Source organism: Sphaerodactylus townsendi, linkage group LG04, assembly GCF_021028975.2.
Source record: "Sphaerodactylus townsendi isolate TG3544 linkage group LG04, MPM_Stown_v2.3, whole genome shotgun sequence".
Taxonomy (NCBI): Eukaryota; Metazoa; Chordata; class Lepidosauria; order Squamata; family Sphaerodactylidae; genus Sphaerodactylus; species Sphaerodactylus townsendi.
The window spans coordinates 41,611,109-41,638,646 of NC_059428.1; the positions used below are offsets into that span (position 1 = coordinate 41,611,109).

The 27,538-nt window shown below is 39.0% G+C and overlaps 1 protein-coding gene across 12 annotated transcripts in view; it reads right to left on the reverse strand.

The window, feature by feature from the left end:
• LOC125430742 (ABI family member 3 binding protein) overlaps nucleotides 1-27,538 on the reverse strand; it is a 199,323-nt gene that overhangs the window by 48,797 nt on the left and 122,988 nt on the right. For 6 of the 12 annotated variants that reach the window (XM_048492918.1, XM_048492915.1, XM_048492924.1 and 3 more), the window contains 10 exons: nucleotides 26,939-27,016; nucleotides 23,297-23,377; nucleotides 22,639-22,707; nucleotides 20,811-20,852; nucleotides 20,244-20,315; nucleotides 19,762-19,809; nucleotides 14,601-14,669; nucleotides 12,060-12,107; nucleotides 10,666-10,740; nucleotides 4,569-4,643 (listed from right to left, as the gene is read on the reverse strand). In XM_048492918.1, the coding sequence (XP_048348875.1) occupies nucleotides 4,569-4,643; nucleotides 10,666-10,740; nucleotides 12,060-12,107; nucleotides 14,601-14,669; nucleotides 19,762-19,809; nucleotides 20,244-20,315; nucleotides 20,811-20,852; nucleotides 22,639-22,707; nucleotides 23,297-23,377; nucleotides 26,939-27,016 (657 nt within the window). The remainder of the gene's footprint in view (nucleotides 1-4,568; nucleotides 4,644-10,665; nucleotides 10,741-12,059; nucleotides 12,108-14,600; nucleotides 14,670-19,761; nucleotides 19,810-20,243; nucleotides 20,316-20,810; nucleotides 20,853-22,638; nucleotides 22,708-23,296; nucleotides 23,378-26,938; nucleotides 27,017-27,538) is intronic. The other 6 variants (XM_048492926.1, XM_048492925.1, XM_048492916.1 and 3 more) reach the window with 5 other exon arrangements.

Here is a 27,538-nt window from a genome sequence, read left to right on the forward strand (position 1 = left end):
TTTACCATCCCTAGGGTGCTGTTTTTCGGCCGTGCGGAAACAGCCTTAGTTTCATTTTGCAGTCGAGGTCTAATCTGCTCATTAGACCCTGCTGGCTTTTTCACTTCGAAGAACTGGGGAGTGTGGGCTGTTTTGACCTAAGTGAAGGCCATGCTGTATTTTTCCCATGAAATTGGAGGGGAACCATTCTCCCCTTGGGAACTGGTACTAAGGGTGGTGTTATGTGAAGTGGAGGGGCACATATATATAATGCAAGATGTTTTCGCACTTAATAATGCAAGAAGTTTTGGCACTTAATCTTAGTTCTGGCAATAGAAGTCTAAATGCCTTTTCCTGATGCTGTTTTCAATAAAGAAATCATCTGAATACAGAGTCTCGTTATTGAACAGTCATGGGGCACAATACCTCTTTTCAGTTTTCATGAGTACTTACATTAAAATAATTGACAAGGTTACTGAGTTAATATTAGGCAACTTTTTTAACTGATCAAATAATTTTTCAAATTTAAATATTTGCAAGAAAAAAGAACTGATTGTGAAAGTATATAAAGTACATTTAATGAGGACAATGGACATTGCAGCAGTAATTTCCTTTGAGGACTGAATATTGTGTAGCAGGGAGTCTGGCCACAGAGCTGTAATGTCAAGCATTTGAAAGAAGGCAGAGAAAAATGATGCAAATGAGCAAATGACTGAGGGAATAAGAACCTGTACTTTACAAATTAGGAATGTGAAGAGAAAATAAAGTCCATGCTCTAAAGCATATTTATGAAATACAATGTCCTTCTGAGATACTAAAAAAAAAAAAATACACAGAAGGATCCAAAAAACTACTTAGCCTCATACAAGAGGTTTACACTAGTCCAGAGGAATTTTTGACTTTTTTTCCCCTTTGAAGAGCATACTGTACTCTCCAGGCCAAGTTACAACCTGCACTCAAAAGTTCTGTGTTTCAACACAGGCAGGGCAAGTTTATTGCTTGAAAAAATAAGTCTATGCTCCCCTTGGGCTTACAGTATGAGTTTCATGTTTTTTTCGACTCAGGGCAGAAGAATTATTCTTAACACAAAATGACACAAACATAATATTTTATACACACAACAGTTTCAATGTAATCAGTTGAATTCCATCTAAAACTTGCATATACGTAGAAGGCCCATTTTTCACTGATACCCACTTACCACAGCAGACTTCTCATCCCTTCACGTTATTCCTGGAAGCGGGAGTTATCCCCCCAGCACTGAGGGGACATTTTGTGCTTAAGTGGAAAAGGAAGGTGGGGAAGTCCTGAGCTACAGATAGAAATTTCTTCATCTATGACATTTCAAGATGGAATCAAACCATTCAGTCCAAAAGATGCTTGGAGATGCATGTCAGTGGAATGGCCCTCAAAACATACTCATTCATAAGTATCTTTGGTCATAGTATAAGTATATGCTGTATGCTTAGTCCCTTCAGCAATTGAAAATATCTTTTCTTCTCCAAGTATAGCCACTGGACATCTTTTTGAAGGAGAAGAATAGTGCTAGTTCGTTTTCATGGTTTGTTTTCATAATGAAAAATACAGATAGTATTCCAACTGTTCTAAAGAACTATGGTCTTGACAGATGTAGCATTCAATCAACCTTTGCTACACTTTATCTGTAAGATCTGTTGCTTACCAAGTTGTGTTTCAGGTATTGCTTTTAGAGCTGAATTGGTCCAGAATTCATTGAAAGCGTGCAATGGAATCTTGGCATTTAATTAAAGCAAAAAATTTCCAATGCCAGGATTTTGCCAGGCATTGCAAATCTCCAATGCCAGGAGAAAGATTTTGAATCTGACTGAGAAAGATCCTTATGTGTGGCCCTGGAAGATAATAATTAAGAATAGGATATGATGGCAAAGATACAGGCATTCATAAAACTAATAAAGCTCTCAGTAATCAATTTGGATAGACAAGTATTTTGTTGAGGGGACTGTGTTTTACCAGGATTCTATGAAGTTCCCTTCTCCTATGTGAGCTACTAGAAGTTCCCTTCTCCTATGTGAGCTCATGAGTTGCTAAAAAGACCTAACAATTCTGCATTATAGAAGAGCATTTATGCTTGCCATTACGTATTTGGATGGAATTTGAGAATATTGGTCTTGTCAGCTTGAGTCTTTAGAATGTATTTTATTGGAGTGTGAAATCTGGTCTGATTTAAAAGAAAGGTATTTGTCCTCCCTCTTAATTGGTTATGTGAATTTACCATCTCAAAAAAATCATCCAGTTTTTCCTTTTAGATGAAGATCAAACTACTTTTGCAGTTGCTAATTATTTAGCTGCAGTTGGATCTCAGTCTGCTCATGACCTTTGAAACAAAATAACAGTAAGATGAGTAATTAAAATACAAGGCTTAAACTGCTTTTATCCTTTCATGAGGGAAAAAAACCAAACAAATAAGTGCCTGTAATTTTCCCCAGATGAAGGTAAAAGCAGCCTGGAAGTGGAGGTTTTCACTCTACCAAAAAAAATATATCTAGGACCTGTGTTTGGGGAAAGAAAGAGAAAAAAGCATTTAAAATGGAACTAAAAATAACATGCAGTTTCACCCTTTATGTGTCCTGACATTATTCAGCCCCTTAAGTTGTCCTCAGGGTTGGGTCAGATCCAAATTCCAGCTTCCACATATAGAAGGTCTCTTTTGCTTGAACAAGGAAAGGGAATGACATCTGTCAACTCCTTCCTCCCCCTTTAAATGCCCACACAGTTTGCCATAGTAACAAGAATATGAACAGTTACAATATGTAATAGAACTATAAACATCCAAAAGAACCTGCATTGCATCCCATGTCATTCCTCAAGGGTTCCCTGGTTGTCAGGGACAATTTTTGTGGGCAGAAGGGCTGTAGTGGGTGAGGAGAGGTAGGAAAATCCACTTTGATGGCAGAGATGTGCTTGCTGTTCTTTGGATTCCACCCACAGTTGACATTTGCTGGCTTTTTTTTTTTTGCAATGCACATCTAGTTGACCAGAATTTTTAAGGTTTTAAGAATACATATCTTTCTAGTTGGCACTATGCAATGAATACAAAAGGACACGAACCTAGTTCGGTTAATACAAACTACATCATGACCCACTGAAGGGAAGAATTTAGTTACTGAAACCAGGGTTTTATTCCAACAATTGTATTATGAAAGATTTTTTTTAAAGGATGCCTTAGGTTTGCTTTTAGCAAGTCAAGAGCAGCAGGTAGTATGTGTTGAAAAAATATTTATTTTAAAGAAGAAGCACTCATAAATACCTTCTTTTACCTACTATATAGTGGGAAAAGTACCATTATTTAGAATTCTAGGCTTCACAGAATGTAAATCTGTTCATCTGAGTTTCAACATTGTTTTAACCCTTACTAAGAAACCTTTTGATTTATACACAAAAGCTTCCTGAAATTATATGTGTGGAAAAGTGAAATGCTTAAATATTTTCCAATCACAATCCATTCAAATAATTTATCAGCAAAAGAAGGAAGGTTGCTGATAGAAAGACCTATTAAATCTTTAGTATGAAATCTGTCTGTAGCTTCAGAACTTGTTTAAAAGTTAAAAGCAGTCATGGGAAATCAGTTGGGAACTGTGGAACTTGGAAATGGGGAATTATCTTCTTCATGACATTTACATGATCTAAATGTTGTTTTCCCCACGGAGTAAACATTCAGAAACCTGCCAATTTTTAAATTAAAAAATAACCCACATAAGGTACAGGGATAAGTAGTCCGCTGTGCAAACACCAGGTAATTACTGATCCATAGGTGATGACACATCACAAGATTTACTAGGCAGACTATGTTTATGGGGTAATTACCATTCCTTCCCCAGACATCTACACTTTACCTTCAACAAGTTGGGTACTCAACCCACATTAGGATACCTTCATTTCTGAAAAGCTTCAGGACTCAAGTTGCCCAAGAAAACATGTATACTGTTGTGAAAAACCAGAGTAATCCCAGATGGGCAAGGACTAGTTAAGACCACATGCTTAGAGGCAACTTATACTGTATTATTATTGTACATATTCCAGATCTAAACTCTGCCCCGGAAAAGATATTTTAGGGCTGAGCTACGTATTAAATTATAGTTATTCAAATTAATATTTTAACAAAACTGTAATAAGGTTTATAGCTGTCTGGTCCTAAGACAATCAGTATCTCCCTCGGCCAAAAACAACTTAGTGTACCTGGTTCAGTACAATCTAAGTGACTAGGTGAAATTTCATCTTTCCTAGCCACTCAGTAATAAATTTAAAGGTTTAAATTTAATAAATTTAAATGTTTAAATTTAAATTTAAAGAAACGTTTCCGTGGGGGAGTAGTTGCTAAGTTGGCATTTATATCCATATTTGGTATTCAGAGCCTCATACAGTATTGTTCAGGCCCTATGATTTAATTCTGAACAGGCAAGATTTATGAACCATTGGTGTTATAAAGAAGTTATATGACACAATTATTTCAATGATACCACATGAATAAACAACAAACTATTAATGGAGAAATTCTATCATTATTACATACACTCTGATTCAAAGGAAATTCCTCATACTGACATACCTACCTGGTTTTGTTTGAGTTACATTTGGACTGGGTGATGTTTTAGCCCTGGATACCACACGTCTGCTTCCTTTAGAACCTGAAAGGCAGCAACAACAAACATGGGTTTAGATGTCATATCACCTTGTTATTTCCTGGGACAAGATTGTCCCTCTGGATCCCAGTAGGTTCCTGTGACTGTTTCAAGATGACCAGTTTATGTAGCAAGATGCAGACTTTATTTGCACAGAGATCCATAGGAGGAAATGAGGCTGGAGCCCTGCTTCTTAAGAGGGTCTGGTTGCAAAAAAGGCTTCAGCCTATTAGTATGCCCTATAAATTCACTATTCAATGGAGATCAGATTGTTTACTTTTACATGACAGGCTGGAGATGTGCAACGACAGCAGCTACAATCCAAACTGAAAGATTGTTTGCACCATGAAGGCCTGAATTGATAGTACCTGCTTGGTTTCAACCACTACAGACTGGAAGTCAAACTGCACATTACACTGGAGAAGTCTGACTGGGTCTCTTGATGAGGGATGTGGGATTTGTACTGGGGGCATTGCCATTTTTCCCCAATAGTTCAAACTTCCACAAAGACAAAATACCACTCTATGAATATTTAACAAGAGAAGAAGTGTTGGCTTTGTCTTTAAAGGTTATCTCTGCTAAACTCTAGCTAAGAAACATGATGTACAATAATTGCATTACTAGCAGCCCAATCCAGAGAGGGGGCAGACCTGTCCGTGGAGCCAGCTTAGCCTTGCACTAGCATGGGTGCCCATCCTGCTGGCTCAAGGGGCAAATGCACCAACAGAGGACCTCATACGCTGCCAGTCGGATACCCCTAAACCCCGCTGCTGCAAAAGCCAGAAGTCCTGGCCACAGCAGGGCTGCCCTGGCATCTGAAATGCCTTTTGGGTGGCATAAGTCCATTGGCCCCAATGGAGATGTTTCTGGAGGCAGGGACAGTTTTTTCTGTTTTCTCCTTCCCTGTGCCTTCAGAAAGCACTCTGGATTGGGTAGGCTGGTTCAGCAACAGTGCCATTCCTGATCGCCTCCACAGTGTGGATTGGGCTGTGAATGTGGCTGCATAAGGACAAATTAAAAGTATTGAAATTTGTTTTCTAGGCAAAGAATGAATATTCATTAAAATTTTATCTAAAAGGTTTTACTTGCTGAAAAAATAAGTGTTACAGTCTTAAAGAAAAACAAAAGGGGGAATAAAACTCAGATAATCTTTGAAAATAAATCAAATATTTATTGATAGCAATATGTAGAATAGTATCTGAGATCCAAAGGGCTTCTCTGCATATTTTTCACTCCAGTTGTGTTCCCACTTCACCAATTCAAATGATCAGGAACAGATTTTCAAGGAGAAGAAGGGTTGAATTTTGCAGTAGTCGGGATCCAGGTCAAAATGCTAGTTTTTATGTACTTGTGAGCCAAACCATATTTGCTGCAATCTAACCTGAGAGGCAAGTTTCATTAAGCCTATTTATTTCACTGGAGTTAAGCACACTGAAGTACTATTTTGCTAGGAAATATCACTGCATGACAGTTCTGGATTTTATATCAAGCGAAGCAATTACTTGACAATGGCTGCCATCCAATTCTTTGTGAGTATAACTTTGTACAAACTTTATCCAGATGAAAACTTTGCAATCCTGGGTCAATGACATTGACTACATCTTAAAAATAGAAAAGGCCTGATTAAGTGGAAGAAACCAGAAAATTTAACACATATATGGAAATGTCTTTTACATAAGGAGTCAAGAGAAAAATGGTCTGCTCAGTTAGGCAACCATGTAACCAGAAAAAGAAAACATTGTTATGGTGGCTAAGCAGTGAATCATCACTTTCTTCTATATTCAGTCACTATGTTTATTGTATATTCTCAACAGATAAGACAGTAGAGGGTTGCCAACTCCAGGCTGCAAAATTCCTGGAGATCAAGGGTGGAATAAGGAAGAGCAGGGTTTGGGGATAGGAGGGACCCAAAGAGATTGAGAGTCTGATAGATGTCTATTAAATATATTAAATATAGATTTTGTTGCACTGTGCTTGACTCTTATCAATAGAAAATGATACATGAACATTTCAACAGAAAATATACATCCATAGCTAAAAACACATGCAAAATATCACAAAATATACTGCAAGTAACCGCAAGACCTCAATTGCTAGATTCATCCACAAAATATCCCACAAAAGACCTATGGATTTCAGTCTTCTTTAGAGGTCAGTAAATGACCCATACATAGAACTAATATTCATACATAAAATCTTATTTAAAGACCACTAAGTTATATGTAGGCCTTTAATTTTCTGGTATTCCCATAGACATCCCAGGTGTATACAATGAATCCTACATAGTTCACATTTACCATGTAACTTTTCAAAAGGGCACCACTTTACAGATCTGCCCTGAACTGAAATGAAATCAACTATGTGTGGTGAAATATATATCAAAGAGGGACCTCAGGAGGTAGAATGCCATAGATTCCATGCCCCTCCAAAAGCTGCCATTTTCTGCAGGGAAACTGATCCATGTAATCTGGAGATTAGTTGAAATTCTGGGAGTTCTTTTTGTACCATCTGGAGACTGCCAACTTTAAGGATATAAAACAACACAATTCTGGTAATACCTAAAGTTTATTGTGGGGAAAACTTATATGTTCCAGAACCTAATTCATCTGATTCAGGAAGTGTTACACCCAAAAGAACACACAAAAACACAAATGTGTTAACAGAGGAAAGGGAGAAAATCAGGGCTAAACGACATAAAATGCTGGGAGTTCTGAGAGTGCCTAACTGTTTCGTTCTTTTAAAAATCAAGCATGCAGGATCTCATCAGAAAGTGACCCTGATGTGGGAGGAGAACTAAGCACCTCTTGTACCGTTTTTTGCAGCTGAAAATAGCCCTGTAATTTGTCCTATAGGGGAAACAAAACAGGCTCTGGTGTGAATATATTAACAGGACAATTAGAACCTCTCGGAGTAATTTTAGATTAGGCAAAGGGCACAGGAATGAAAGTATATCTACCTCTCTGTGCGACAGACCCCCTGCTGGGATTGCTTTTTAAAAGAAAAACACCTGGAAGCTTATTCAAAGGATACCCACCATCCCATGTAGTTTGGCCCTCACATCTGGCTGCTATTTTTAATGTATAGCCTGCTGTGCAGTAGATTATTAAAAATGTTAAATCTATTCATATGGACTTTTTATTTTAGGAGGGTTTTTTTGTATTTGATAAAAGCTACACGTATAAGTGAAATAAATAAAAAGAAGTTGAGCCAGTGTGCTGTAGTAATTAGACAAAGTCTTTGCAGATCCACTGAGCTTGGAAGCTCTTTGGCTGATCTTGGGTCAGCCATTTTCTCATTCTATTCTATCTCACATTTCTTTCAAGGTGGGACAAACATGTACCCCACCCTGAGCTTCTTGGAGAAAGGGTGGGATAAAATAATAATACATAAAAAGTAACTGTTCCCTTTTCAGCTGTACATTTCTGCCCTAGACTGGTGGCAGACTGTACAACTGTGCATACAGAAGTCAAATAATTCTCAAGAAAATATTATGTGTGTAATGAATGGGAGGATACGCACATCTCTCTGAACCTTGCCATAAAAGTCTCAAGTAGCATTCCAAAAAGAGAGATAGTCAAGTATATTTGTGCACAATACAAATAAGATGTCATGGGGACGACTTTAAAAAAAAGGATTTCCAAATTTTTTGTTTGGACAGCACAAATAAAGCGTGCGAGAAAGCATTTTTTCTTCCGCCCAATCTGCAAACTGTCATTTTCAGTTTCTCTGCAGCTTGCGCTCCCGATTTTCTGCTGCAGGGATTCACCGTGCCACCCATCATTAGCTGAGTTGTTTCCAGGGCCACTTCCTTGCTTTGCAGGCGGCTGCTATTTCAGCTTGTAAAATACGCAAATTAACTTAGTTTTTTCTGCTGATGACAGGCATATGTTGTTTTCCCCCATTTTTGCCTTTTCAATGAAGTGAATCACAGCCAATTCTCAAACCGTGTCTTGCCTATTTCAAAAACACTTCATTGAAAACAAAACAAAACAAAAATGGAAAAAACAACATGTGCGCATCATTAGTAGGGAAAACTAGGTTTATTTTAGAAGCTGAAGTTGTGGCTGCCTGTGATGCAAGCAAAGGAAACAGCCCTGGGAACCACTCAGCTAATGGTGGGCGACACAGTGAATCCCTGCAGAAAATGGTGGGATGCTTTAAACTTGGGCAGGAAAAATAAGATATTTCCTGCTTTCCTGGGGGAAAAGATCACTAGTTTAGCGATCTTATTATTATTTTATTTATTTATTATTAGATTTAATATATTAATATTATTAATATTATTAATTATTAATTATTAATTATCAATAATTATCAATATTATTAAGTATTAATATTAATATATTAGATTTCAAACCCCCTCCCCCCTGGATTGAGCAGAAATAAAATGTCTTAAGGATGTCTTGGGGAGAAAGCTTGTGAACTTCCTCCCCAAAATGCTTCTTTTCAAGTCCTCAATAAGTTTTATTTGTGCTGTGCAGAAAGCACCCATGATGACAAATGATGGGAGAACTTTCTTAATTTGGCTGAACTGTCACAGGGAAACGAAGAGGGATGATGTTGTCAAAAAATTTCATAGCCAGAATCAACTGGCAGGGGTGGGTTTTCCAGGCTGTGTGGCTGTAGTTTGGTAGTTTTTGCTCCTAATGTTTTGCCCACATCTGAAAATCCCAGGCATATCAATACCAGACCTGGAAAGATCGGATAACACAGGTTCACAGGAATGAGTAGGCAGCCACCCCAACTTATAACTGGTCCCTAAGAGTCACTCCCAAATGGGAGTCGAAGAAGTAAAATAGACAGCTTGTTTGGAAAAAGCACACAAAAGGACAAGGAGGAACCAAAGGAACAAAGCATGAAGTTGTGCCAAGGTTGAAAAGAAACCTTTATTAGGTTTCTGCCACCTTGGATCCCATTCCTCAAAAGAGGAATATCTATATAAATTCAAGATCAAGATTAATGCTCTGCCTTAAGTGCTCTGCAACATCTCTAGCTCTGCCTTGATTAATTCCCATTTATCTGGGTTTGCTTTTCTGTAATGTTCATGTGAATTAATATAACCTTTTAACATAACATGTTCTGACAAGGGCTGCCAAGTCCAGTGGGTGGGTATATCCTCCACCCCCAGATCTAAAAGAAGGAAGGAAGAAAGAAAGGAAGGAAGGAAGGAAGGAAGGAAGAAAGAAAGAAAGAAAGAAAGAAAGAAAGAAAGAAAGAAAGAAAGAGGCTGTTCCACTTCTGGAGAAAACCCAGGAGTAATATATCAGTCCTTCCTAGGAACTGCTGGAAACTAATTTTGTCATTGACTTTCCAGCAATTCCTAGAGAGGTGCAACATCTCTTCAGGGATTTCCTGGAAATGCCATTGCTGATAGAGCCCCCATATCCCTGTCTTCCCCGTCTCCTGCTGGTTGCCAGGCCATGTCTGGTAATCATAGTTTTTACTGCATGGAAACTGATCCGTATGGCTAGCTGTTTGCACATGCACACACATACAAATATATTTCATCTTCTGGTTGTTCAAGACCTTGGGTGGGCTGTGAGACAACATAATATTAGGCGACATTGAGAAGTGGCCATTTCTACCAATGAAAAGAGACTCCAAAACCTCGGGAAGGAAACTAAAGGGAGGAAGCGTTTTCCTAAAAGGGTTTAAGATACCTCACTACACTAAGATCTCTTGATTGCTTGCTGGCTTGGAGAAAAAGACAAGGGTAGAGGCACTACTTGCCATTTCCAAGGCTGATGTCATGTGCTGCAGTAAGATAAACTGAGCTGACACTTTAGCAGTCGTCAAAATTCTATGGTACAAGCATAACGTTTGGGAGAATTACTTGAGCATCCTCATTGATGTGTGACAACACTTCCATTTATCTGATCTACCATGACACCGTGGTGTTGCATCACACGATGCCATGTGACACTCAACCTTGCTCCCCAAAACTCCTGACTGGCAACCCTAGATATGGGTTGTACTGTGACATCATAATAAAAAAATGTTTAGAAATTCAAAACAGTAAATCACTTACCAGGCTTGGTTGATGTTATACCGGGGCTAGCAGATGTTTTAGCCCTGGCAGGCACTCTACGAGTTTCTTTTGGAGCTGAGAGGAGGTGAATATGAGGGGGTTTTAATTAAGGTATTCCAGCCAACAAATATCAGTTCCATAATAATGCCAGAATGATCAAACATGAGAAACCATCCAATAGCAACGTAGATGTTCACTGGAGAGAATCAGTGTTGTACTACACAGTTTAGTGTAAAGGCAGTAATGAAATTAGCAGCTACTCAGAGTTTCTGATCCTAAACTGCAGTGTGAAAAAAGAAAACTGTTAAAAAAAAGCTGTTTCCAAGTTTAATAAGCTGTTTCTGTGTTTCAAAAGCTGTTGCTGTGAGAGTGGTCTTTTCCCCACAGCAGAAATAAATATCCTGCAGAAGTTTTAAAAAGATCCATTTTGGTTTTTTTGTGTTCGCTCTGTATGGACAAAAAAAAGTTGCCAGGCAAAATGGTTCTTTTTTTCAGTCTGCCACCAGACAGAACTCTTTTCAGTTTCATAATTGCACCCGCCATTTTCTCCCGCTTGTGATTTTCTGCCCCGCTTGCCATTTGTTGAAGGTAAGCAACAGAGGTTTGTTATGTTTGCAGCTCATCCGCACACAATTTCACTGTAAAAATTACATGAATAAAATGTGTTTTATCTGGCAATTTCACCCATGTGTTGTTTTTCCTCTTTTTGTTTTCAGGGAGATTTACTAAGCTATGATGACTCAAATATGAGCATACTGCAGATTTTCATGTTGTGTTGCAGCTTTGCAGACATCTCCATCAAAGCAAGAAAAAGGAAAAACAGCACATGCATGGGATCCCCATGCAAAAGAAACTTTATTCATGTACTTTTTACAGTGAAATTGTGCATGGATGAGCTGCAAGCAGAGAAAAACTCTGTGGGAAATGGCAGGGGCAGAAGGCACCTGAAGAGGACAGAAAGTGGCAGGTGAAACTGAAGTAAAAGTAAGAGCGGGGGGATGGGAAAAATAAAGCATCTCCTGTTTGCTTTTGTTCACACAGGCAAGCATGAGACGTCTTCAACCCATCTTCAGAAAAAAAGATCACTAGTTTAGTGATTTTTGAAAAACCCAGGTTGAGAAAAATAAAACATCCTTTTGGAGGAGAGAGCTGTGCAAACTTCTTCCCCAAAATGCTTTTTATAATGTCTTCAAGATGTTATATTTCTGCGGTGAGGAAAAGACCAGTGAGACAAATGGGTATACTGTATTAGAAAATTCAAAGGCTCCTCTGGCACTATACAACTGGGTTTACAGTGATTTGGATTCTTCACTTTGCTTTCCAAGAATAATGCAACCACTATGCACCACCCCATGCATACTATTCCCAAATCAACAAAGATATTCAGTTTTTACCTGTTGTTGTTTTTGGTTTTTCAGGTCTAAAGGTAATTGTCTCAAGGTCTGTGTCAATAACATTAATGAATAAAAACAAGTATAATCAGTAATCTTCTTGTAAATCACCATGAAGCAAACAATAAATATCTTCTCCATTTATTTAAGTAATTTATTTTAAAAACTTATATTGTCTTCCTACCCACAGATTTAAAAAGTAACTTGCAAAAAGCTAAAAAACATGATGAAGCATCAACCCACAATGACTTATAATATACCATCCAAAAGCAATGCTTGAAAATAACAAAAGGGAAAGAAACAGAGCAAACCAAATTGCCACCCACCAAACCCACCAGATCAGTTAAAACAACTTAGATGCCCACAAAAGCTTGCCTAGGATTATGAGGTGGGTCAGATCCTGACTGACATATTCAGGTAAACTATTTCACAAAGCTGAGGTAGACACTGGAAAAGTATGATGATGAGAAGAAAAGCCCCCGCTGAGATTAAACAAAAGATTGCACAGGTTGATATGAGGAGAGATGAAGAGAGATCCCAGTCTTTTTATAAAGTCAAAGAGCAGCCCACATGGAATCCTGATATAGACTTGGGGGGGGGTCTCTTATAGAGAGGGAAAAGAGTAGGTGCTTAAATTACACCTGGGCATTCCCCCTGCATGCCCTTTGTGCCCCCCACACCCTATCAGTGAGGCAGGCAGCAGCAGCCAGTGCCGGGCTGTGAGCCTGCCGAGGGCCCACTGGGCACCCCACGGCAGACTCCTGTCCTGGTGTTGGCTGCTGCTGCCCCCCACCTTGATCAGAGGCTGCACCTGCCTTGCCGTCAAGTGAGGCAGGTGCAGCCTCTGAGCAAGGTGTGTGTGTGTGGGGGGGTGGCAGGTGGCAGCAGCCGGTGCTGGGCCAGGTGCCTGCCATGGGCCCACTAGGCATTCCTTGGCAGGCTGCCACCCCTACCCCCTGCCTTGCTCGAGGGTTTTGCTGTGACCCGGCACCGACTGCTGCTGGCAGTGGCATCGGTACCTGCCAGAAGGACATGCAGGCTGCTGGCCCTTGACCGTGACTTGATCATGTGGGGGGCCCACAATTTTGCGATGGCCATGTGATCAGATGGGTAGCACCCGGGGACATGTGACCCTACATGTCCCTCTGGCAGATACGCTCCTATGCTTAACTCTTCCATCCAATCAAAACTGACTCTCTCTCTCAGCCTGTACTTTCTCCTTTCCAGAGCTAAAACAATGGTGAGAAGGATTACAACACTGCCCCCCCACCTTTGAGTTTCAGCCCTAACAGGGTTGCCAAATCTGGGTTGGGAAATTCCTGGAGATATTAGGGTAGAGTCTGAGGAGATTTAGCAAAAGAAGGGGCCAAATAGGTTATAATGTATAAAACCCACCCTCCAAAGCAGCCATTTCCAGGAGACCTGATGACTGTCATCTGGACATCAGTTCTAATTCCTGGAGATCTTTAAGCCCTATATAGAGACTGCCAACGCTCAGCCCTTTTCCAAGAATACTGATGTTGTATCATGTTGTCTTTTGGCATGCCCCAGTGGGAAGAAATTTCAAGGGAAGCCACTAGAGGTCCATTACAGGTGAGTACAAGACATCAGATACTTATGATATTTTTGTAGGAGGTGCCGTGGACAGCCAAATATAGTCTGTAAAGCAGTATCACTTCTCTCCCCATAAAACAAACACATTGAGTTCCATTTCTCCTTGTTCTATTCAGATGCAAGGTTCATTCACTTTTACAGGCTGCATCAGGCCTACATCAAAATTCAGACAAGAGATCAACAAAGAGCTATTTGCATAACTGAAATATACTACTTCACATTATTGAATACTGACATGTTGACTGATTATCCTTGAAGCTTGTGAAGCTCCAAAACTGATTGTTGCAAATTCTTTATTAGGAAGTGGCACATGTTGGGTCTCAAAATATAGAATAAATATTCACAAAAGCACCCTGCTTGATTGTTTCACTGCACTGGCAAAAATGTTTGTCTGGTTTGCACTTGGATTATTGGAAATCGTTCACTACTACTGTATCTCTTTCTGTAAAACATCTCTATGAAACCCCTCAGTCTCTTAAAAATCTTTGCCTGCCATTCCCTTCATATACTGGTAATTCGAATAACCATTTGCCCCTCCAATATACATTAATTTAAGGACTTGGTTTTATCAAAGGTGCCATATTTTATTGCCACTGATCTACATTTGGCTCTAGAATCCAGGTTACAAACCCAACTACTTTTTGAGCTCATACACACATGAGCTATGTCCTGAACTATCCACCAATGTCCATCCATTGCTATCCACCAATGTTCATGAAGCAGTATCTTTCAGCCATCAACAGCCAACAAGCAAGCAACCAGACCATAAAGACCAGAAAAATTGACAGATTTTCCATTTTATAGTCCTTTGACCACATTTTCAGGAAAAATAATCATGTGCATTCCAGGCTAAGCCAAAATTGATAAGATCAATAGTTCTGAGACACACTTTGGAATGAATGTATGCATACAAACTAAAGATGTATTTACCAGGCTTGGTCTGAGACACATCAGGGCTAAACAAAATTTTAGGTTTTGAAGGTTCTTGGTCTTCTTCCTCTTTTGGAAATGAAATAAAGAACATGAGTTATAAATTGCAGAAATCTGGGTCTGACCCCAGGTGCAATTAACATACATACAATATGTGTGTGATTCCATGAGAAAAACATACATCGTTATTGTATAGAAAGATGAAAGAGAGGTGTACACAAGAGATTTTTACAACATCTATTAAATTCCGAAAGGAGATCTGGAGGACTGATAAAATGGCCAGACTGCCTTGGGAATGGTGACAAAGACTTTCAAACACAAACAAAAACTGCTCCAGGGAGATGTAATCTACTCTGATGTTTTTCTGTTGAAACCTGTGGCTAGGGCATGAATAGTGATAAGGTTGAAGGAAGGCAAAGCAGAGGAAGATTTGTCTGTGGTTCTTCTTTTCCATGAAGCAAGCCTATTTTTGGCAATTCAAGCAATGAGTCTAATATACACTTGACCCTGAAGTCAACCTTCAACTAAAAAACATTGTTCAGCAGTAGTATCATGAACCAAGAACTCCTCAATGTATCATATAATAGAGTCCATTCAAAAAAGAAGAAAGGTTCAGTCACTTAGATGTGAAACGTTTTACAAAGAAATTTCAACAGAAATGTTAATATGCTCCCCTCCCCCCCCCCCCCGCTGGTTTTGAGTGGATTCTAATGATACTAACCTACAAAAACGCAAGAAATTACTTTATTATCTGACAATGGCAGTGAGAACTGTTGTGGCCAGGCATTGAAAAAGTCAAGAAATACCAACAATTGATGAATGGCTACAGAAGATTCAGGACTATAGAACAGCAGATAGATTAACGATGTTTCTAAACAAAAAATGTCTTGATTCTTTTCTCAAAGTATGGGAACCTATGTTACGATACTTGTATAGTATTGATCCCCAAAATAAGACCTTAATAATAGCACTGTATAATCTTATTTGCAACCCTTAGATGTACTGTTTGAAATTTTTATTCTCATCTGCATCAATTGTTATTGTTACTTACGTAAAAGTTACGTAAAAGTTACGCATCAAATATTTAAACACATAGTATGTATTATATATACATTATATACATTATATATATTATATATATATTATATATATTATATATATTATATTTATAGTGTGTGTGTGTGTGTGTGTGTGTGTGTGTGTGTGTGTATGTATGTGTATATATATATATATATATATATATATATATATATATATATATATATATAATATTATATTTCTTATCTGTTCTCCTCATATATTACACTAGCAGGATGCCCGTGCTTTGCCATGTGGTTTGTAATATGTTTGTAATCTGTTTTGATTGTATTTTACTGTAGCGGTCTGGTTAATGTGAGGGTTGGTCGAGAAATACTTTTTCACAGCCTGTCTGTTAGCCTCGGAGTGACAGTCCGCATACCATCACAGCCTCTCTATGAATTTCAGGGTGACATTCAACATTCAGTAGACCTGTCAGTGCACTTTGAATGTTGGCATGAAATTTCTCTCTTTCACCTGGTGGGCTCCAAAAGTCATCATTTGGAAGCAGCTGCTGAATTTTCGGGATGCAGAAAGGAAGTGTTCTGCCATTGGATGCTGATGAGTGAGAAGGCTGTGAAGAGGTTCAAGGTAGGGTTGAAGGGCAGGGAGCTGGACTGTACCGCCACTGCAGCACATTCCTGGGTACTCATCCCACCACTTCAGATCACGACACCAAGCACAGGGTGATCGGAGGCCAAGAGCAATAAACTTGTCTCCACAGTAAGCAATCTGATGTCCATATGCAAAACCCGACAAATGTTTAGTAGTCCAAGGTGATAGTGTGGTTTGTAATCTGTTTTGATAGTATTTAACAACTGCTTAGATAGCATTGCACGCCAGGGTGGTTGGAGGAGTACTTTTTTACACCCTGTCTGTTAACTTTGGGGTGACATTCAGCATACTTTTTTGCAGCCTGTTTGTGAACTTTGGGGTGACATGCAGCATATTTCCTCACAGCCTGTCTGTGGACTGATGGGTTTGTTTTCAATAGGTTCACATGTGTTGTGGAGGGCGGTGGTAGAGTGCAGTTGGTGATGGACATGAAGCTGGTGGTGTTGAACTGTCACTCTTAGAATGTTCGTGCAGCATGTCAGTGGACTGAGGGGCTGGTTTGCCCTTAGAATGTTCGCGCAGATGGCCAGAGATGAGCAGTGAAAACAGTAAATAGGTAATAAATCAAGTGAAAGTGAATATTTTGAGAAATCCTTTCTCAGTGAGCACCTGGAGTACGTAAGGAACAGGTGTGCCAAATTTCATGTGTGTGGCTTTGGTGGTTTTTGAGTTCTGTTGATGAGTCAGTGAGTCACTCAGTGGTATTTCGCATTTATAGATATAGATTGACTTATTACTATGTACATTACCTCATTTCGAAAACGAATAAAAATATAATTAAAAAAATAATGACTGGAAGAGTGCAGATGACTGGTCAAGCTTGAGAAATACCTAAAAAAAATCAGTAAAATTCGGATTCAGCTTGATTCAGCTGTAAAATTATAGTTGTAGCCGAATCAGCCGAATCCCTGATCCAGTTTTTTGCATTTTTTTTTATTTTTTTTACTGGTTTTTAGGTTTTGGCCTATAGGGAGCACATTTTTAACCTAGCGGCACCAAATTTTCAGGTTGTCTTCAGGAGACTCTCCTGATGATACCACCCAGGTTTGGTAAAGTTTGATTCAGGGGGTCCTAAGGTATGGACCCCCAAAAGGGTTGCCCTTATCTCCCACTGTTTCCAATGGGAGCTAATAGGAGATGGGGGCTGCCCCTTTGAGGGTCCATAACTTGTTGCCTGATATGCTACTTAGTATGGGAGGGTCTAACTAAATGGCTAATTTAATTTTTTTCTGGGGATACTGGGGGTTGACCTTAGACCTTCCATATGTAAACCAGAGACTCTACCACTGAGCTACACCTCTCCCTTCAGTCAAATTTCAGTCAATTCCCCTGGGGGGTGGCATGGGAGTGCTATGGAAAGGGGAACAGATAGCACAGAATCTCATTTCATGCAGTTCAATGTAGCAAAATGTAAAGTGATGCACATAGGGGCAAAAAATCCAAACTTCACATACACGCTACAGGGGTCAGTGCTATCAGTCACAGACCAGGAAAGGGATTTAGGCGTCTTAGTTGATAGTTCCATGGGAATGTCAACTCAATGCATGGCAGCTGTAAAAAAGGCAAACTCTATGCTGGGGATCATTAGAAAAGGAATTGATAATAAAACTGCAAAGATTGTCATGCCCTTATCTAAAGCAGTGGTGCGACCGCACTTGGAGTACTGTGTCCAGTTCTGGTCGCCGCATCTCAAAAAGGATATTGAGGAGATAGAAAAAAAAATTAGGAGAGAGAGAGAAGGGCAACAAGGATGATTGAGGGACTGGGCAACCCTCCCTATGAGAGAGAGGCTGCAGCGCTGGAGAGTTTGGGAGAGGAGGCTGGCTGAGGGGAGAGGGATATGATTGAAGTCCTACAAAATTATGCATGGGGGGTAGAAAAATGTTGACAGAGAGAAATTTTTCTCTCTTCCTCTGGCTACTTTGAAACTGGGGCATACATTGAAATGCCAGGGAAGAATCAGAATCCACAAAAGTTGAAACACTTCTACACTTAACGCAGATTGGTGTTTGGAATATATACCCACAGGAGGTGAGTGATGGCCACGCTAACCCGATAGCTTTTAAAGGGGCGAATAAGATTTCTGAGACGGCGAGAGAAGTCGATTTATGGCTACCAATCTTGATCCTCCTTGATCTGAGATTGCAAATGCCTTAACAGACCAGGTGATCAGGAGCAACAGCCGCAGAAGGCCATTGCGTTCACATCCTACATGTGAGCTCCCAAAGGCACCTGGTGGGCCACTGCGAGTAGCAGAGAGCTGGACTAGATAGACTTTGGTCTGATCCAGCTGGCTTGTTCTTATGTTCTTATGTTCTTATGTTCATTCTTTGTGATTCATTCTGATAATTTGTACGTGCAGATCTCTCAGATCCCTCCTCTGAAAACTTCCATCCATCCCTGCTGACAGAGTTAAAAAAAAACTCAAATGCAAACCCTTAACTTAGATACAGACCCAGTGATGCAAAACTTTTGGATCATGGATCCTAATGGAGCTTCATGGTTTTTATGTTAATATCTTCTAAATCCATGCTCTAATTACATTTGTTCCTTCTATTTGCATAACAATTCTTGTTTTTGATAAGTCAAGAAAATGTTTGTTTGTTTGTTTGTTTATTGATTGATTGATTGGATTTATAGGCCACCTCACCCCAAAAGGTCTCCAGTGCCTTGTGAAGTAGCAAATGATATAGGACACAAGCTTGACATTGCCATGGCTCCTTATGGATGTTCTTGACTGCATATGCTAAAGTTGACTCTGGCACACAAGTTTTTACCACAGTAAATACTTAAAAACTCTTTGCTTGGATTGCAGTAAATGCACACAGCTCACCCTTTGGAGTTCCATTTTAAAAACAGATGTTACATGTCTGCTCTCTAATTTTTAGAGTTTTCACATACATAAATAAACAATCACATCCCTGGGGATATTCCAGCAGAATATCAGCAGAATGTGTCAATTGATTTGAAATGCTGAGGTCAAAGTCAATTGTAAATTAATTTGGCCTCCTAAATTTTCCACTGCAAAGGGTGATTGAGTGCCCTTCTTTTGCATTTGACCTTCAACAATGTTTAAAAGTTGGTTTTAATTTGTGATATTTTAAGATTATATGACATTTGATCATACTATTTAAAATAATATAGCTGGCATTAAATCTGATGGTATTTGAGAGAGATAAGTGAAAGTTATAGTTTGAAAGTAAATATGCAAATACAGTGACATGGATGGTCCAGGCTAGCCTAATCTCATCAGAAGCTAAGCAGTGTTAGTCCTGGTTAGTACTACCAAGGAAAACCAGGTTCCCTATGCAGAGGCAGGCAATGCCAAATCACTTCTTAACATCTCTTGACAACATTATGGTGTCACCATAAGTCAGCAGTGACTTCATGGGAAAAAAAGATATCAGGGTTGCAACCCTGGGTTGGGAAATTAATGGAGATTTTGTGATTTTTATTAAAAGAGCATTACCTCTTTCTGTCATTGGTGGCTGAGGTCTAAATGTAGTAGTTTGTAGGACTGCATAAAAACAAGAAAATACATTTGTTTTAAAAAAGGCAAATATATTGTACTTTAAAAGAAAGGATATTTTTTATGACAAAGACTTGAGAACCACGCATAATTCTCCCATAGGTTTTTAATAGGGCTGTCAGTTTTCACATGAGGTCTGGAAATCTCCTAGAATTACAACAAATTATAGAAAAAAAATAAAAAATGCTCTCAACAAATATATCTTCAGAACTGGTGACCATTATTTCATCATTAGAACCATGTAAACATAGATGAAATGTCAAAGAAAAACTTCTGAAATAAATATAATCAGTAATACGGTTTGTACTGAAAGACTTTTTCCATTCCAATTATTTTCACAGTTTTAAGTATTCATATTGATTAATGCATGTCTATTTTATAATTTTATGAATTAATTGTTTTAAATAACTGAGAAAATTTACCAGGTTTAGTTTGTAGAATATGAGGGCTTATTGTTGTTTTCGTGCTGAAAAGATGATGCTTGACTTTTGGATCTGAAAGAGAAAAAAAGCCCTATAAATTATTAAGAAACTTATAAACCACAGTCTGGCATTTCAGGTCAGAAGGCAAAGAAGCAAAATCATGCTGTGGAACAAAAGCAGCCACACAAAAAAAGACAAGAAAGAAAGAAAAGAAAGAAAGAAAGAAAGAAAGATTACTTCAAGTGGATTACATGATTAATGACAATTTCTGGAGTCCATCTTTAAAAATGAAAATGAATAATAAACATAGAAGGGTGGAGTGCAGTCTAACACAGCTTCTTGCAGCTGATCTCAGAGGTGCCAGAAACACTGTGCAATATCAGAAATTAACAGTACTGTGAAAAAATGATTAAGTCTTCAGTGCTAAATGGTGGACATACCTAGAGAGAGGATGTATTTTAATTTTTAAATGGAATGATATTAGATGATCTTGCAGAAGAAGAAAATACAGCATGAGTTTCAGAAATGAGAAGAACATCAGCCAGTTCATGGGAAAAACACCATTACCTATTATTGGAAGTTCATTGTTAAATGTAATAGATTCCAAGACTGCACAAGGGAAAAGAACATATAAGAATTATTAATAGCTCTTCAGTAGTTTTAAGGATGGAATCTGATACAAAGTCTTAGAATATTTGAACTATGCAAAACATAATAAAGTATTATGGAATGACTTCTTCTAGGACGTACATGGGCATTCATCCCTTTTGAAACTCAGAAACTTGTACAAAGCTGATGCTTGGAGAGTCTTGCAGAGATCTGGCTATTATACAGATGAAGGTCTTCATTTCTGTTCTGGTTTTTTAACTATATATTTTAATTTGTTGTCAGTGTTTATGTTTTTTTTAAACTATGCTCTATGTCCCTTTAAGCTTTGGGAAAGAATAAAAATATTTTAAATAGGTAAAATCAATGAAACAAATCAGTCATTTCCCTAACATTAAGCCAGAATTTCCCAATAAGCAAAATGGCCTTCATACTCTTATTAAACATAGTTTAATAGAACCAAAAGCTTTCTGTTTTATGGATAGTTATGGACCAGGTTCTACCAATTTAATGCTATAGACAGTCAAAGCTCGAAGCTTGGCACTAGAATTATTCTGTGTAATTACATTTTTTCTTAAAATTTATTGCAGTATGTTTGTCATGTTTTCAAATATTGCAGTTAATAGCTGAATGCCTGGAATACAGAAACTAAAGTGGCTTACATTGCATCATCGTATTTAAGTCTGGGTTGTAATTACTGGAGCACTGGAAAAACTAACGAGTTTTAGCAAAAAGACAGTTATATAAATATCTGTGAACAGGCTACTATTGTTTATACCTGTGTAAACATGATATGGTCCAACTACAAGTAGAGAAAATTAGATTTAAAGCTTTCAGCTAAAAATTAAATGATTACCAGCCCCATCGTGGGAGGGGGGGGAGTTGAGGGAGTGATGTGGTCTTGTGCCGGCACATTTGCCCTCCCCAGGCACTTACCCTGGTGGAGGAGGCAGATGCCCCAGCAGCCATCTACCCCTCAGCCTCGTTGTTGCAAAACCCAGAAGTCCAGACCATGGTGGGGCTGTACTCGTGTCTCAACTGGATGTCAGCAGGGAGGGGGGCTAGGGCATTCCCAGGGATTTAGGATGGGAAGTGCGGTGCCCTGGTCCATGGACTAGTTTCTGAGATACTCAGATTTCACTACACATTCTTACATGGAAGATTCCTGGGTGATCTTGGGCCAGTCACACATGTGTAACCTAACCTATTTCACAGGGCTGTTTTAAGGTTGAAATGGTTGAAAAAGAGAATGGTATAAGTTGCTTTTGGTCCCTAGTAGTGACACAGTTGGTATGTAAATGAAATTTTTTAAAATGTCAAATACCAATTACTTGTTTTCACTATATCAATGTATCATTTTATTTAATTATTCAATGGATTGCTAATGACTTTCATTTGCTTGTAAAGTTATTCAGCAGCTGTTCTTGTGGCTTGGTACAGTCTGAATATCTTCTTTACACGGTGACAGCCTGCTCATGAGTGTTCAACAAGGGTCTCTGAAAAATTTGCAGCATCCCTAACTGAGAGGCAAATGAGAAAGGGAGAGACCCTGTGCTGTTACTGCAAGACATCTTTGAAGACAACTGAGGCTGAAGATGGCTTGTGCAGAACTATATAGGTGCATTGCTGGTGGTGGCATGTAGTCGGCCTTTGTTGCTCCTAGCAGACTTCTGCTGATGCGGGTGGCTACTCTGGCCATTTACTGCTCTCCATTCCAGCCACTACTGAAACTCTCTCCAGCAATAATAGCAAAGTTTCATTAGAACCATTTGAACGGATACATAATTACCAGATTTAGTAAGTGGGAGTTCAGGGACTGTAGATGGTTTAGAAGAAAAGAGGTCTGTTTCATCTAAAGCTGGGGGCGAAAATCAGGAAATTATTCAATGATACTGAATTCATGCTTAAAGACTTACGGTATAATGAATTGGTAAAATACGTATCCTTAAAGTAATCTGCCTAATAAAAATAGAATAGCAATTCTTCATACCATTTATTTCTTCATTAAACTGTTTTACGCCCTGTGACTGTTCCACACTCAATATAAAGGTTCTGCAAAAGCAGGTTTGCCCAATTCACATCAGTGAGCAAGAACAGCTATTTGCCTACAAATATATACACTTATGAACCTGGCACTTCTGATTAAATGAACTGGGAAACACTTGTGCATGCCTGGGCAACATATTCTTCAGGAGCGCAAGGAACCACTAGACTGTCATAATACATATTTTAGTACAACTGCAGTATCCTACATTGCAATGTATAAAAAAGTACTCCTTTCACAATGCTACACTGGCCAGGCCATTACTGAATAAAATAATGTATCATGTATGAAAACATAAAGTATTAATTTTCAAATCTGTTGCACAAAATTTACCGATGCAGTATCAATGCAGACTTATTTCTGATTGTAACACAACATTTTTAATTTTGAAAAGTTACTCTACCAGGTTTATTATCAGGCACTTCTGGCATTGTATAGTCAGTTTCTTTAGACTGAGAAGGGATAGAGGCTGGTTCAGAAGAAGCTGAAAAAAGACCCATCCCAAAATTAATTCATGATCATACCCACCCCCCCCCCCAAAAAAAAACTTTCAAAATTTTGCTTGGTATCAGGAAAACATTAATACATAATCTGAAAGCAAAAAAACCCCCACAACTTTTGGACACAGAATATTTGGCAACAGGTTTAGGTTTCAGTGCAATATCTAGAAAAACTACAAATTGTGGAATGCCAGGTTGATTCCACACAGCACAAAAAAGGATGTCTATGAGACATCTTAAAAAGAGGCGACTGCTTTTTTTCACTCCACACACCCAATATAAGATGTTCGGGGGATGTCTTAAAAAGAAGCAGCTGCTGGTTTAGTTCCAGACAGCAAAAGTGTCAGAGGAGAAAAGAGGCTTTTTCCTGCCCGACTGTTTTGCTTTCTGGTCAGTTTCACCCTCTGCTTCCTGCAGATATTCTGTGTACTCTTGAAGGATTCTCCTTGCCTCCATTTGCTGAAGGTTGCTCCAGGATGTTTGGTCTGCGAGCTCTGATCCTGCGTGCCTTTTCAGCCCAAAAAGTACATACGTTGCACTTGTTCTGCCGAATCAGGCAATATATAGTTTTTAAAAAGAATTTTGAGAAGCTGTCTTCATAGCTACTCAGACACACATGAGAGATCTGAGCCACTCAGAGGACTGTTTTAACTCCCACTGTGCAGCATTGGGTAGACCTGCCCTCTGCAGACACCTCATCCTTTCTTTTTTAAAGGAAAACTGTATATTGCTAGAATTGGCAGGACCAGCTATGTACTTTTTGGCCTGAAAAGGCCCCCATAGCAGAGCAAACATCCTGGGGCAACCTTCAGCAAATGGAGGCAGGGAGAATCTCTTCAGCAGCATGCAAGATGTCAGGCACAAGTGGAGAGTCAAACTGACCAGAGAGCGAAATGATTGGGTGGGAAACATAAGATGCCTCCTGAGCTCCTCATAGTAGGCAGGAGATGTCTTGAAGATGACTTGAGAGAAACAGTCCACTTTTTAGCGTCTTCAAAATAAGACAGCTTGGTCTGAAATAAGGTGTCCTGAAAACGTCTTGGAGAAAAAGCTATGTGGAGTTCCTCCCCAAGATGCCTTTTTTTTGCATCCTCAGGAACCTTCTTTGTGCTGTGCAGAATGCACCCTTGTCTTTCTAGTGGTGGCTCCCTTGCTTTTGAATGCCCCTCCTTTCCCTGAGTCTGACATTCCCTTGAAATGTTTTAGTACCAAGCAAAGACTGAAGGATTTTTAATTCTTGCTCTAAGTTTTATTTGTTTTATAATCTCATCCATGACATAATTGTTCCATATTACTTTAGTGGAATGGAGTTATTTTGGTTTTATCTACTGTTTATTTTTATTGCTTTATTGTTTTATTTGTTCTGGATGCTCTTATTTGATTGTTACTTGCTTTACATTTTTATATTATTGATTTATATTACTGCTTGCACTGAACAGTAGAAAGGAAGCATATAAAATAAACTAGTAGGCTTGTTAAATATTATCTATTCAAAGCTAGTTTAGCTGTCAGGGTCTTTTACAGTTGGACTCTTTATTTCAGAACCAGGACAAAATAGTTCTGGCACAACTCCTCTCCCTAAGATGACCTCTTCCTTCAGCAAGAGGAAATACTCCCTGATTATCTAGCAACAGGACTCAATATTCTTTAGAGCCCACTCTAACTTTCCTAGGCATACCAACAGTTAAACCCTTCATGCTACAAACATTTCTAGCCTGTCTGGTTTGAATAATCAGTTGATCCAACCCATCAACAATCTAACTTGATTATGGAAGATTCTTGGCTTCTGGAGCATTCTTCTGCAACAGCTTTGTGTTAGTTAAATAGTATATCAAAAAGAAAGTTGCTTATAATTTAGTATGAAAGGAAATACAATAACAGTGTGTCCTGATTTATTTTGAGATGTAACTTACAAATTATCACAGTTAGTTTGGATGCAAATATTCTAGAAGCTAATGTAATAAAGGATTTGGCAGACGGAGCAATGCATAAAGGTTGCTGGGACTGTAGGATGAGGATGCTAACTAGCTGTATCTACAGAAATTATAATGAAACAAACATAGTTAAATTTTCAATAAAATTTGGCCTTCCTCTGCAACATATTGGTTTGCATTATTCTATAATCTATATTCACAAGGAACTGTATAATTCGCTAACATTTTTGGTGCCATAAGTTGAGTCCAAAACATAAGACAGCGTCATACTAGTGTCTACATTTACAGGGCCTGTGCCCTGATATGATTTTCTTCTTGTCTGCAGAGGTAAGCAGGATGCAATTCAAGAGACAGCAGGAATATAGGCCTCACTCAGCCAGCCCATGAGCCTTCCTATGCCAATTATAGCAGCTGTGTTGCAGGCTGACCAAGAATTACCGTATATACTCATGTATAAACCAACTCATTTATAAGCCGAGGCACCTAATTTTACTACCAAAACGTGGGAAAAAGTATTGACTCGCATATAAGCCGAAGGTGGGAAGCCGGGAGGCAGAGGGAGCTCCTTATTTGGGCAGTAACTCCCCCTGATGTCATTGCCCAACTAAGGAGCTCCCTCCACCTCCCAGCTGAGTTTGAGGAAGCCCAGGCAACCAGGAGGTGGAGGGAGCTCCTTATTTGGGCAATGACATCAGGGGGAGTCATGCTGGTAAGCAGTGACTCGTGTATAAGACAAGGGAGCATTTTTCAGCCTTAAAACAGGGCTGAAAAACTCAGCTTATACGCGAGTATATACGGTAGTGGTCATAAGTTTTACTCATAACAAAGAAAGCACATTAAAAAAAACTGAGAATTGTATAGGTTTATTAAAAGAAGCCTACAACTTTTCTGTTGTAGGGACTGATACTTGCACAGCATAATGTGAAGCTATCCAATGTGGCCATGTCACTGCCAGCCACATAATCAGAAGTAATGTGATGTGTCACTGATGATACTCTAACAACTCTCGCCATAGAATATGAGGGAATTGCTAGAACATCCCCTGTAATATACGATATCACTTCCAGTTACATGACCAGAAGCAACATTGCAGTGTTATTCTGATTTGCTTTTTTGGCTCAGTTTCTCGGCTGTTGCAGTAAGCAGCAGTGGAGGACCATAGGTTGAAAGTTTCCCGTGACAGCAGGAGTCCGGGTTACTCTAGTGCCGTGGTGGCGAACCTTTGGCACTCCAGATGTTATGGACTACAATTCCCATCAGCCCCTTCTAGCATGGCCAATTGGCCATGATGGAAGGGGCTGATGGGAATTGTAGTCCATAACATCTGGAGTGCCAAAGGTTCGCCACCACTGCTCTAGTGTCATGGAGTACTAAGATATGTCAATCTTTGTATGGTTTAACATTTATCAAACAGTACATTGGAACTATATTTCTACAAAGACAAGTGAAGGATGTTACGATTGTAGAAGATTAACAGTATTATACTGCTAGTGAAATTACAAATATTGTGGTATAAAATGCACCCATAGTTGGTGATGTTTCCTTGTAGTAAAAGAGAAGAAATTAAAAAACCCCAGAGTGGTGACAGTTAACTGAAAAAAAAGATATTACCCATTGTTGTCACTGGATATGCAGTAATGTGAGACACTTTAGTAGTGACAGGAACTGGAACCAATTTGGTGGTAACTGCTGGAGTAAAGGATATTATCTTGAGATAGTTGAAAACGAATCACAGATCAGGATTGCAGACCTAGAATTCCAAGAATGTAGCATGTTCTTCTTTAATTATATATCATTTTTGAGGTCCTCTTTATCATAAATATGATTCCAAGTGGATATCTGATGAAGATGGTCTTCAATATACTATTGGACTCAAATCTAGCTGGTCTACTGCAGACCAACACAGCTACTTTCTGAAGCTGGGTTAGAGTTAATGTGGGGTAGAACTGAGTTAAGACTGGAGATATATGAGTTCATATACTCATTCAACTATACAATTCACTTAGTGGCCTTAGACAAACTCTCAACCTAACCTGTTCAACATGGATGTTATGGAGTTATATTAAGTTACTTCCTCTTATTTCATTTGACCAGCTTGGAGAAAGGATGGAAGATAACCTAGTAGGGCTTACTGCAAAGAATATCTCTATGTTTCTTTTTTTGATGATATTTTCTGTGCAGGCTGCACATTTTTGAAGATAGAGGCACCAG